The 13,114-nt window shown below is 46.5% G+C and overlaps 1 protein-coding gene across 1 annotated transcript in view; it reads left to right on the forward strand.

Moving 5' to 3' along the window:
• LOC106613220 (START domain-containing protein 10) overlaps nucleotides 1-12,612 on the forward strand; it is a 28,404-nt gene extending 15,792 nt beyond the window's left edge. The window contains exons 5-6 of the mRNA XM_014215261.2: nucleotides 719-771; nucleotides 12,139-12,612. Coding sequence (XP_014070736.2) covers nucleotides 719-771; nucleotides 12,139-12,351 — 266 coding nt within the window. The 3' untranslated portion in view covers nucleotides 12,352-12,612. The remainder of the gene's footprint in view (nucleotides 1-718; nucleotides 772-12,138) is intronic.
• The last annotated feature ends 502 nt before the right edge of the window (nucleotides 12,613-13,114 follow it).

Below are 13,114 nucleotides of genomic sequence, written 5' to 3' on the forward strand. Positions count from 1 at the left end.
CTCGTTCTCCAGCTCTCTCGCTCTCTCGCTCTCCAGCTCTCTCTCTCTCTCTCTCGTTCTCCAGCTCTCTCTCTCTCTCTCTCGTTCTCCAGCCTCTCTCTCTCTCTCTCGTTCTCCAGCTCTCTCTCTCTCTCTCTCTCGTTCTCCAGCTCTCTCTCTCTCTCTCTCTCGTTCTCCAGCTCTCTCTCTCTCTCTCTCGTTCTCCAGCTCTCTCTCTCTCTCTCTCGTTCTCCAGCTCTCTCTCTCTCTCTCTCTCGTTCTCCAGCTCTCTCTCTCTCTCTCTCTCGTTCTCCAGCTCTCTCTCTCTCTCTCTCGTTCTCCAGCTCTCTCTCTCTCGTTCTCCAGCTCTCTCTCTCTCTTGTTCTCCAGCTCTCTCTCATTCTCCATCTCTCTCTCGTTCTCCAGCTCTCTCGCTCTCCATCTCGCTCGCTCTCCGTCTCGCTCTCCCTCTCTCGCTCTCCCTCTCTCGCTCTCCCTCTCTCGTTCTCCCTCTCTCGTTCTCCCTCTCTCGTTCTCCCTCTCTCGTTCTCCATCTCTCTCGCTCTCCATCTCCCTCTTGTTCGCCCTCTCGTTCTCACTCTCTCTTTATTGCTTTCTCTCTGTTAAGATCATAAAACTCTGATAATCTAATTATCTGTAAATCCTTGAGGTATTTGACCCTTGATGACATGCCATGGCGTAACATCGAAATCTCTCCCTCTCTTCTTCCCTCACCCAGGTTCACTACCCAAGTGGGTTGTTAACAAGTCTTCCCACTTTATGGCTCCCAAAGTAAGTACATTCCAGTCTGCATATACCTACACTGCCCAGCATTACACTCCCATCACCACATTATAATGCTGAAGCAAGGAGAGAGAGATGGGGAGGATACATATGTGAATGGCTGTTTGTGTCCATGCATTACCCTCGCACTCAGCAGAGTCTGCTTGTCAGGACTCAGCACAGCAGAACACCTATGTTTAATGTATGATCCCTCCTACGCATCCCTGGTCGAGAAGCGTGTGAGTGTGAGCGAGCGTGAGTGTTGAAATAGCCCGTGGGATCTCAAGGGAATAAGGAACGATTAGGGAGAGCCCCAGATGCTTAGATCTCAAACAGACAGACAACACACTACGGCACAGACAGACAGACAGACAGACAACACACTACGGCACAGACAGACAGACAACACACTACGGCACAGACAGACAGACAGACAACACACTACGGCACAGACAGACAGACAGACAACACACTACGGCACAGACAGACAGACAACACACTACGGCACAGACAGACAGACAACACACTACGGCACAGACAGACAGACAGACAACACACTACGGCACAGACAGACAGACAGACAACACACTACGGCACAGACAGACAGACAACACACTACGGCACAGACAGACAGACAGACAACACACTACGGCACAGACAGACAGACAGACAACACACTACGGCACAGACAGACAGACAGACAGACAACACAGACAGACAGACAGACAGACAACACACTACGGCACAGACAGACAGACAGACAACACACTACGGCACAGACAGACAGACAGACAGACAACACACTACGGCACAGACAGACAGACAACACACTACGGCACAGACAGACAGACAGACAGACAACACACTACGGCACAGACAGACAGACAACACACTACGGCACAGACAGACAGACAGACAGACAGACAGACAGACAGACAGACAGACAACACACTACGGCACAGACAGACAGACAGACAGACAGACAGACAGACAGACAGACAACACACTACGGCACAGACAGACAGACAGACAACACACTACGGCACAGACAGACAGACAACACACTACGGCACAGACAGACAGACAGACAGACAGACAGACAGACAGACAACACACTACGGCACAGACAGACAGACAGACAACACACTACGGCACAGACAGACAGACAGACAACACACTACGGCACAGACAGACAGACAGACAGACAGACAGACAGACAACACACTACGGCACAGACAGACAGACAACACACTACGGCACAGACAGACAGACAGACAACAGACTACGGCACAGACAGACAGACAGACAGACAGACAGACAACACACTACGGCACAGACAGACAGAGACAACACACTACGGCACAGACAGACAGACAGACAACACACTACGGCACAGACAGACAGACAGACAACACACTACGGCACAGACAGACAGACAGACAACACACTACGGCACAGACAGACAGACAGACAACACACTACGGCACAGACAGACAGACAGACAACACACTACGGCACAGACAGACAGACAACACACTACGGCACAGACAGACAGACAACACACTACGGCACAGACAGACAGACAACACACTACGGCACAGACAGACAGACAGACAGACAACAGACTACGGCACAGACAGACAGACAGACAGACAGACAGACAGACAGACAACACACTACGGCACAGACAGACAGAGACAACACACTACGGCACAGACAGACAGACAGAGACAACACACTACGGCACAGACAGACAGACAACACACTACGGCACAGACAGACAGACAGACAGACAACAGACTACGGCACAGACAGACAGACAGACAGACAGACAGACAGACAGACAACACACTACGGCACAGACAGACAGAGACAACACACTACGGCACAGACAGACAGACAGAGACAACACACTACGGCACAGACAGACAGACAGACAACACACTACGGCACAGACAGACAGACAGACAGACAACACACTACGGCACAGACAGACAGACAACACACTACGGCACAGACAGACAGACTACGGCACAGACAGACAGACAGACAACACACTACGGCACAGACAGACAGACAGACAACACACTACGGCACAGACAGACAGACAGACAGACAGACAGACAACACACTACGGCACAGACAGACAGACAGACACAGACAGACAACACACTATGGCACAGACAGACAGACAGACAACACACTACGGCACAGACAGACAGACAGACAGACTACGGCACAGACAGACAGACAACACACTACGGCACAGACAGACAGACAGACAGACAACACACTACGGCACAGACAGCTAGACAACACACTACGGCACAGACAGACAACTCTCTCTCTCTCTCTATCCATCCATCCATCCATCCATCACTAGGTACCTATATGGAGCAGACAACTCAATTCAAGTCTGCTCTGCTTCAAGTCTACTGTTAATGATAATGCAGAGGATTTTCCCAAGGTTGTTATTGACACATCCCACGGTAGTTATTGGGGTCAAATTTGTCTCCACTTTTGTGTATTGGGGTGATCAGTCCTTGGTTCCAAATATTGGGGAAGATGCCAGAGCTGAGGATGATGTTGAAGTATAGCCAAATGGAATGTGTTGTCTGTATATTTTATCATTTCATTGATGATACCATCAGCCCCACAGGCCTTTTTAGGTTGGAGGGTTTGTATTTTATCCTGTAGTTCATTCAATGTAGTTGGAGAATCCAGTGGGTTCTGGTAGTCTTTAATAGTTGATTCTAAGATTTCTATTTAATCATGTATATGTTTTTGCTGTTTGTTCTTTGTTATAGAGCCAAAAAGATCTAAATTTTGGATAGATAATTCTTCGTGTTGTTTGTAAAGTGTGTTCCATTGTTCCCAGAAGTGGTTAGATTCTATGGATTCTTCAATTACATTGAGCTGATTTCTGACGTGCTGTTCCTTCTTTATCCGTAGTGTATGTCTGTATTGTTTTAGTGATTCACCATAGTGAAGGCGTAGACTCAGGTTTTCTGGGTCTCTGTGTTTTTGGTTGGACAGGTTTCTCAATTTATATCTTTGGTTTTGCACTTTTCATCAAACCATTTGTCATTGTTGTTCATTTTCCTTGGTTTTCTGTTTCATTTTTTTTATTTGATAGGGAAGCTGAGAGGTCAAATATACTGTTTAGACTTTCTACTGCCAGGTTTACACCTTCACTATTACAGTGGAACATTTTGTCCAGGAAGTTGTCTAAAAGGGATTGAATTTGTTGTTACCTAATTGTTTTTTGGTAGGTTTCTACACTACATTCCTTCCATCTATAGCATTTCTTAATATTACTCAGTTCCTTTGGCTTTGATGCCTCATGATTGAGTATTGCTCTGTTCAAGTAGACTGTGATTTTGCTGTGATCTGATAGGGGTGTCAGTGGGCTGACTGAACGCTCTGAGAGACTCTGAGTTGAGGTCAGTGATAAAGTAGTCTACAGTACTACTGCCAAGAGATGAGCTATAGGTGTACCTACCATAGGAGTCCCTTTGAAGCCTACCATTGACTATGTACATACCCAGCGTGGGACAGAGCTGCAGGAGTTGTGACCCATTTTTGTTGGTTATGTTGTCGTAGTTGTGTCTAGGGGGGCATATGGGGGAGGGAATGCTGTCACCTCCAGGTAGGTGTTTGTCCCTCTGTTTGCTGAGGGCGTTGGGTTCTTGTCCAGTTCTGGCATTTAGGTCGTCACAGATTAGTACATGTCTCTGAGCCTGGAAATGATTGATTTCTCCCTCTAGGATGGAGAAGCTGTCTTCATTAAAGTATGGGGATTCTAGTGGGGGGATATAGGTAGCACACGAGAGGACATTTTTCTCTGTTAACCTGTTGAGGACAGACATTCCGCTAGCGGAACCCCTAGCCAACAGCCAATGGCATCGCACGGCCCGACATACAAAACCAACTAAAATACCACATTTCAATTTTCTCAAACAATCAACTATTTTACACCATTTTAAAGATAAGACTCTCGTTAATCTAACCACATTGTCTGATTTCAAAAAGGCTTTACAGCGAAAGCAAAACATTAGATTATGTTAGGAGAGTACATAGACACAAATAATCACACAGCCATTTTCCAAGCAAGCATACATGTCACATAAACCCAAACCACAGCTAAATGCAGCACTAACCTTTGATCTTCATCAGATGACACTCCTAGGAAATTGAACAAAACATGCATGTATTGTATAACAATCAAGTTCATATTTATATAAAAAACCAGCTTTTTACATTAGCATGTGATGTTCAGAACTAGCATACCCACCGAAAACTTCCAGTGAATTTACAAAATTACTCATGATAAATGTTCACAAAATACATAATTATTTTAAGAATTATAGATACAGAACTCCTTTATGCAATTGCAGTGTCAGATTTTAAAATAGCTTTTCGGCGAAAGCACATTTTGCAATATTCTGAGTACATAGCTCGGCCATCACGGCTAGCTATTTTGACACCCACGAAGTTTGGGGCTCACTAAACTCAGAATTACTATTAGAAAAATTGGATTACCTTTTCTGTTCTTCGTCAGAATGCACTCCCAGGACTTCTACTTCAACAACAAATGTTGTTTTGGTTCCAAATAATCCATAGTTATATCCAAATAGCGGCGTTTTGTTCGTGCGTTCAAGACACTATCCGAAGGGTAACGCGCGGACGCGGATCGTGACAAAAAATGTCAAAATATTCCATTACCGTACTTCGAAGCATGTCAAACGTAGTTTAAAATAAATTTTTATTTATTTTTATGCGATTTTTCTCGTAAAATAGCGATAATATTCCGACCGGGAGTCGTTGTTTTCGTTCAAAGACTGATAATCTAAAATGGACTCTTCACGTGCATTTGCGCGCCCGTCTCATTGTTCTCAGATCGACCACTATCCAAATGCGCTACTGTTTTTCAGCCATGGACTGCAAAGTCATCATTCAACGTTCTGGCGCCTTCTGAGAGCCTATGGGAGCCTTAGAAAGTGTCACGTTACAGCAGAGATCCTCTGTTTTCAATAAAGAGAATAAAGAAGGCCAAGAAATGGTCAGAGGGGCACTTCCTGTTTGGAATCTTCTCAGGTTTTGGCCTGCCATATGAGTTCTGTTATACTCACAGACACCATTCAAACAGTTTTAGAAACTTTAGGGTGTTTTCTATCCAAATCAAACAATTATATGCATATTCTAGTTTCTGGGCAGGAGTAATAAACAGATTAAATCGGGTACGTTTTTTATCCGGCCGTGAAAATACTGCCCCTTATCCATAACAGGTTAACACTATGGTCAGGGTCTGGTGTGGACTGTTCTGCTCTGCTGTGATGTCGATGCTATGGTCAGGGTCTGGTGTGGACTGTTCTGCTGTGATGTTAACACTATGGTCTGGTGTGGACTGTTCTGCTGTGGTGTTAACACTATGGTCAGGGTCTGAGGTGGACTGTTCTGCTGTGGTGTCAACACTATGGTCAGGGTCTGAGGTGGACTGTCCTGCTGTGATGTTAACCTGTTAGGGCTAGGGGGCAGTATTTACACGGCCGGATAAAAAACGTACCCGATTTAATCTGGTTATTACTACTGCCCAGAAACTAGAATATGCATATAATTATTGTAAAGTTTCTAAAACTGTTTGAATGGTGTCTGAGTATAACAGAACTCATATGGCAGGCAAAAACCTGAGAAGATTCCTTACAGGAAGTGGCCTGTCTGACAAGTTCTTGTTCTTCTTGACTCTCTTTATTGAAAACTGAGGATCTTTGCTGTAACGTGACACTTCCTACGGCTCCCATAGGCTCTCAGAACCCGGGAAAAAGCTGAATGATGTAATTCCAGCCCCTGGCTGAAAAACATTAGCGCCTTTGGTAAGTGGTCTATCAGAGGACAATGAGACTGAGGCGCGTGCACGAGGCGACCCCATGTTTTTATTTTCTCTCTCTTTGTACTAAAACACAGATTCCCGGTCGGAATATTATCGCTTTTTTTACGAGAAAAATGGCATAAAAATTGATTTTTAAACAGCGGTTGACATGCTTCGAAGTACGGTAATGGAATATTTAGAATTTTTTTGTCACGAAACGCGTCGGGCGCGTCACCCTTCTTTACCCTTTCAGATAGTGTCTTGAACGCACAAACAAAACGCCGCTATTTGGATATAACTATGGATTATTTTGAACCAAACCAACATTTGTTATTGAAGTAGAAGTCCTGGGAGTGCATTCTGATGAAGAACAGCAAAGGTAATAACATTTTTCTTATAGTAAATCTGACTTTGGTGAGGGCTAAACTTGGTGGGTGTCTAAATAGCTAGCCCTGTGATGCCGGGCTATCTACTTAGAATATTGCAAAATGTGCTTTCACCGAAAAGCTATTTTAAAATCGGACATAGCGAGTGCATAGAGGAGTTCTGTATCTATAATTCTTAAAATAATGTATGTTTTTTGTGAACGTTTATAGTGAGTAATTTAGTAAATTCACCGGAAGTTTGCGGGGGGTATGCTAGTTCTGAACGTCACATGCTAATGTAAAAAGCTGTTTTTTGATATAAATATGAACTTGATTGAACAAAACATTCATGTATTGTATAACATAATGTCCTAAGATTGTCATCTGATGAAGATCATCAAAGGTTAGTGCTGCATTTAGCTGTGGTTTGGGTTTGTGACATTATATGCTAGCTTGAAAAATAGGTGTCTGATTATTTCTGGCTGGCTACTCTGCTGACATAATCTAATGTTTTGCTTTCGTTGTAAAGCCTTTTTGAAATCGGACAGTGTGGTTAGATTAACGAGAGTCTTGTCTTTAAAATGGTGTAAAATAGTCATATGTTTGAGAAATTGAAGTAATAGCATTTATAAGGTATTTGAATAACGCGCCACGGGATTCCACTGGCTGTTACATAGGTGGGACGAAATCGTCTCACTGGCCCTAGAGAAGTTAACACTATGGTCAGGGTCTGGTGTGGACTGTTCTGCTGTGATGTTAACACTATGGTCAGGGTCTGAGGTGGACTATTCTGCTGTGGTGTTAACACTATGGTCAGGGTCTGGTGTGGACTGTTCTGCTGTGATGTTAACACTATGGTCAGGGTCTGGTGTGGACTGTTCTGCTGTGGTGTTAACACTATGGTCAGGGTCTGGTGTGGACTGTTCTGCTGTGATGTCAACACTATGGTCTGGTGTGGACTGTTCTGCTGTGATGTTAACACTATGGCCAGTGTCTGAGGTGGACTGTTCTGCTGGCTTCTCTGCAGGGGTGGCCACCTCTCTGATGGGTTGTTCTCTGTCACACGCCATCCCCCTTCACTCTCTCCTCCAGCAGTCTGATCCTCTCCTCCATCTCCCTCACCCTCTCCTCCAGCAGTCTGATCCTCTCCTCCAGCAGTCTGATCCTCTCCACCATCCCCCTCACCCTCTCCTCCAGCAGTCTGATCCTCTCCACCATCCCCCTCACCCTCTCCTTCAGCAGTCTGATCCTCTCCTCCATCCCCCTCACCCTCTCCTCCTGCAGTCTGATCCTCTCCTCCATCCCCCTCACCCTCTCCTTCAGCAGTCTGATCCTCTCCTCCATCCCCCTCACCCTCTCCTCCAGCAGTCTGATCCTCTCCTCCATCCCCCTCACCCTCTCCTCCAGCAGTCTGATCCTCTCCTCCAGCAGTCTGATCCTCTCCTCCATCCCCCTCACCCTCTCCTCCAGCAGTCTGATCCCACCCTCTCCTCCAGCAGTCTGATCCTCTCCTCCATCCCCCTCACCCTCTCCTCCAGCAGTCTGATCCTCTCCTCCTGCAGTCTGATCCTCTCCTCCATCCCCCTCACCCTCTCCTCCAGCAGTCTGATCCTCTCCTCCATCCCCCTCACCCTCTCCTCCAGTAGTCTGATCCTCTCCTCCATCCCCCTCACCCTCTCCTCCAGCAGTCTGATCCTCTCCTCCATCCCCCTCACCCTCTCCTCCAGCAGTCTGATCCTCTCCTCCATCCCCTCACCCTCTCCTCCAGCAGTCTGATCCTCTCCTCCATCCCCCTCACCCTCTCCTCCAGCAGTCTGATCCTCTCCTCCATCCCCCTCACCCTCTCCTCCAGCAGTCTGATCCTCTCCTCCATCCCCCTCACCCTCTCCTCCAGTAGTCTGATCCTCTCCTCTAGTGCTCTGTTCTTCTCCTGCTCATGCTTTTTAATCATGCTGAAGTGGTCTCACCACAGTCCAGAGTGCAGATATGTCTCTCTCCACCTCCAGCTCTCCAGGTCTAGTTAAGGGGGTGTTGTTGTGGTGGACTGTTGTCTGGGTCTGTGCTGACTGGAGTGTAATCACCTGCTGTTCCAGCTCCACCTGCCTTACCTCCAGCCGGGTGAATTTATCCCTCATTTCAATGAGGGAGTAGTACTCTGTGCTGGGAGGTTGACTTTCCGCTGGGGGTTGCTCGTCTGTGGGGTTATATAATGAAGAGGTCTGGGGGTTGCTCGTCTGTGGGGTTATATAATGAAGAGGTCTGGGGGTGGCTGGTCTGTGGGGTTATATAATGAAGAGGTCTGTGGGGTTATATAATGAAGAGGTCTTGGGGTTGCTGGTCTGTGGGGTTATATAATGAAGAGGTCTGGGGGTTGCTCGTCTGTGGGGTTATATAATGAAGAGGTCTGGGGGTTATATAATGAAGAGGTCTGGGGGTTGCTGGTCTGTGGGTTATATAATGAAGAGGTCTGTGGGGTTATATAATGAAGAGGTCTGGGGGTTATATAATGAAGAGGTCTGGGGGTTGCTGGTCTGTGGGTTATATAATGAAGAGGTCTGGGGGTTGCTGGTCTGTGGGGTTATATAATGAAGAGGTCTGGGGGTTGCTGGTCTGTGGGGTTATATAATGAAGAGGTCTGGGGGTTGCTCGTCTGTGGGGTTATATAATGAAGAGGTCTGGGGGTTATATAATGAAGAGGTCTGGGGGTTGCTGGTCTGTGGGTTATATAATGAAGAGGTCTGTGGGGTTATATAATGAAGAGGTCTGGGGGTTATATAATGAAGAGGTCTGGGGGTTGCTGGTCTGTGGGTTATATAATGAAGAGGTCTGGGGGTTGCTGGTCTGTGGGGTTATATAATGAAGAGGTCTGGGGGTTGCTGGTCTGGGGGGTTATATAATGAAGAGGTCTGGGGGTTGCTGGTCTGTGGGTTATATAATGAAGAGGTCTGTGGGGTTATATAATGAAGAGGTCTGGGGGTTGCTCGTCTGTGGGGTTATATAATGAAGAGGTCTGGGGGTTGCTCGTCTGTGGGGTTATATAATGAAGAGGTCTGTGGGGTTATATAATGAAGAGGTCTGGGGGTTGCTCGTCTGTGGGGTTATATAATGAAGAGGTCTGGGGGTTGCTCGTCTGTGGGGTTATATAATGAAGAGGTCTGGTCTGTGGGGTTATATAATGAAGAGGTCTGGGGGTTGCTCGTCTGTGGGGTTATATAATGAAGAGGTCTGGGGGTGGCTGGTCTGTGGGGTTATATAATGAAGAGGTCTGGGGGTTATATAATGAAGAGGTCTGGGGGTTGCTGGTCTGTGGGGTTATATAATGAAGAGGTCTGGGGGTTGCTCGTCTGTGGGGTTATATAATGAAGAGGTCTGGGTGGGGTTATATAATGAAGAGGTCTGGGGGTGGCTCGTCTGTGGGGTTATATAATGAAGAGGTCTGGGGGTTGCTCGTCTGTGGGGTTATATAATGAAGAGGTCTGGTCTGTGGGGTTATATAATGAAGAGGTCTGGGGGTTATATAATGAAGAGGTCTGGGGGTTGCTCGTCTGTGGGGTTATATAATGAAGAGGTCTGTGGGGTTATATAATGAAGAGGTCTGGGGGTTGCTCGTCTGTGGGGTTATATAATGAAGAGGTCTGGGGGTTGCTGGTCTGTGGGGTTATATAATGAAGAGGTCTGGGGGTTGCTCGTCTGTGGGGTTATTTAATGAAGAGGTCTGGGGGTTGCTCGTCTGTGGGGTTATATAATGAAGAGGTCTGGGGGTTATATAATGAAGAGGTCTGGGGGTTGCTCGTCTGTGGGGTTATATAATGAAGAGGTCTGGGGGTTGCTGGTCTGTGGGGCTATATAATGAAGAGGTCTGGGGGGTTGCTGGTCTGTGGGGTTATATAATGAAGGGGTCTGGGGGTTGCTGGTCTGTGGGGTTATATAATGAAGGGGTCTGGGGGTTGCTGGTCTGTGGGGTTATATAATGAAGAGGTCTGTGGGGTTATATAATGAAGAGGTCTGGTCTGACCTGCTCGGGGTGGGGGTATCTTTCTCAAGGGAGAGCTTCTCCTGCTGAGCTAGATGAAAGTTAAGATTAGGTGAAATTCCTCTCCATCACCAGGTTACTATATGGAGCAGACAGCTCTCTCTCTATCACTAGGTTACTATATGGAGCAGACAGCTCTCTCTCTCTCTATCACTAGGTTACTATATGGAGCAGACAGCTCTCTCTCTCTATCACTTGGTTACTATATGGAGCAGACAGCTCTCTCTCTCTCTATCACTAGGTTACTATATGGAGCAGACAGCTCTCTCTCTCTCTCTCTCTCACTAGGTTACTATATGGAGCAGACAGCTCTCTCTCTCTCTCACTAGGTTACTATATGGAGCAGACAGCTCTCTCTCTCTCTCTCTCACTAGGTTACTATATGGAGCAGACAGCTCTCTCTCTCTATCACTAGGTTACTATATGGAGCAGACAGCTCTCTCTCTCTCTATCACTAGGTTACTATATGGAGCAGACAGCTCTCTCTCTCTATCACTTGGTTACTATATGGAGCAGACAGCTCTCTCTCTCTCTATCACTAGGTTACTATATGGAGCAGACAGCTCTCTCTCTCTATCACTAGGTTACTATATGGAGCAGACAGCTCTCTCTCTCTCACTAGGTTACTATATGGAGCAGACAGCTCTCTCTCTCTCTCTCTCTCTCTCTCTCTCACTAGGTTACTATATGGAGCAGACAGCTCTCTCTCTCTCACTAGGTTACTATATGGAGCAGACAGCTCTCTCTCTATCACTAGGTCACTATATGGAGTAGACAGCTCTCTCTCTATCACTAGGTCACTATATGGAGTAGACAGCTCTCTCTCTCTCTCTCTCACTAGGTTACTATATGGAGCAGACAGCTCTCTCTCTCTCTCTCTCACTAGGTTACTATATGGAGCAGACAGCTCTCTCTCTCTCTCTCACTAGGTTACTATATGGAGCAGACAGCTCTCTCTCTCTCTCTCTCTCTCTCTCTCTCTCTCTCACTAGGTTACTATATGGAGCAGACAGCTCTCTCTCTATCACTAGGTTACTATATGGAGTAGACAATTCTCTAACCCTGGCTAAATGCAGATCTGTCTGTGTCTCTCTCTCTCTGTGTCACAGGCGATGAAGAAGATCAGTAAGGCGTGTCTGAAGTACGGAGAGTGGAAGCAGAGACACAACCCGGGATTCAAGCCCTGGCTCTACCCTGAGCAGACTACACTACCCACAATCCCAGTGTCCGAGCTTAGCATCCAGCACGCAGACAGCCTGGAGAACATTGACGAGAGTACACTCAGCGAGATGCAGACACGGGAGGAGAGAGATAGCGACTAACACCGCACACACACCTCAGTGAGATCGGAGAGGAGAGAGACAGTGACACAAACACACACCCACTTTCTCTTTCCTCTTCAGTTAGTCTCGTTGTCCTGAATCACTGCCTCTATTGCCCATTATACATGTGTCTCTGGATCACACACACACATTCACAAGCCACACACACACAGGTCCACACTCTTTTCCTCAACACTACAGTATGAATGTATGTAGAGTTCAATCTTAAATACAGATTCCTACAAAGGTTTTCATATTTCATTTGTGATCTGAGTCTTTCTTAAACTTTGTGTGCGTGTGTGTGCTAAACGAGGTTTAACAAATGATTGACTTCATTAACATATTGTTCTGGTCTGAATCTATCACACACTGTTTAATGCTGCTTATTCTGTGTGGCCTAGTTTGGAACTGGGATCCCCACTCTGGGTTGGCATGGCAACTCCCCGCTCAACTTAGCACCAGGGCTATACAGGGAGGGAGGAGAGACCGAGAGAAAATGAGGGAGCGAAAACTCTGATGTAATTGTTGGGGAGTTTGCCCTCCCCTGCAGTGTTCCGTCTGTTGGTCCAATTTCTCAAACACAGACATGGTTCAGTTGTTGAGTGGATCAGGGAAATCAGGTCACAATTAATCACATTACCTCTAAAGTAATGAAGTTTTGTTACCATGGGCCTTGTGGGACTAGTGAGTCTGAAATGGCTGTCTGAAGGGACATTATTCTTCATAGAGTACCACCATGTGAGTCATAATACCCATAAAACCT

This window comes from Salmo salar, chromosome ssa09 (assembly GCF_905237065.1).
Source record: "Salmo salar chromosome ssa09, Ssal_v3.1, whole genome shotgun sequence".
In the NCBI taxonomy this organism is placed as follows: domain Eukaryota; kingdom Metazoa; phylum Chordata; class Actinopteri; order Salmoniformes; family Salmonidae; genus Salmo; species Salmo salar.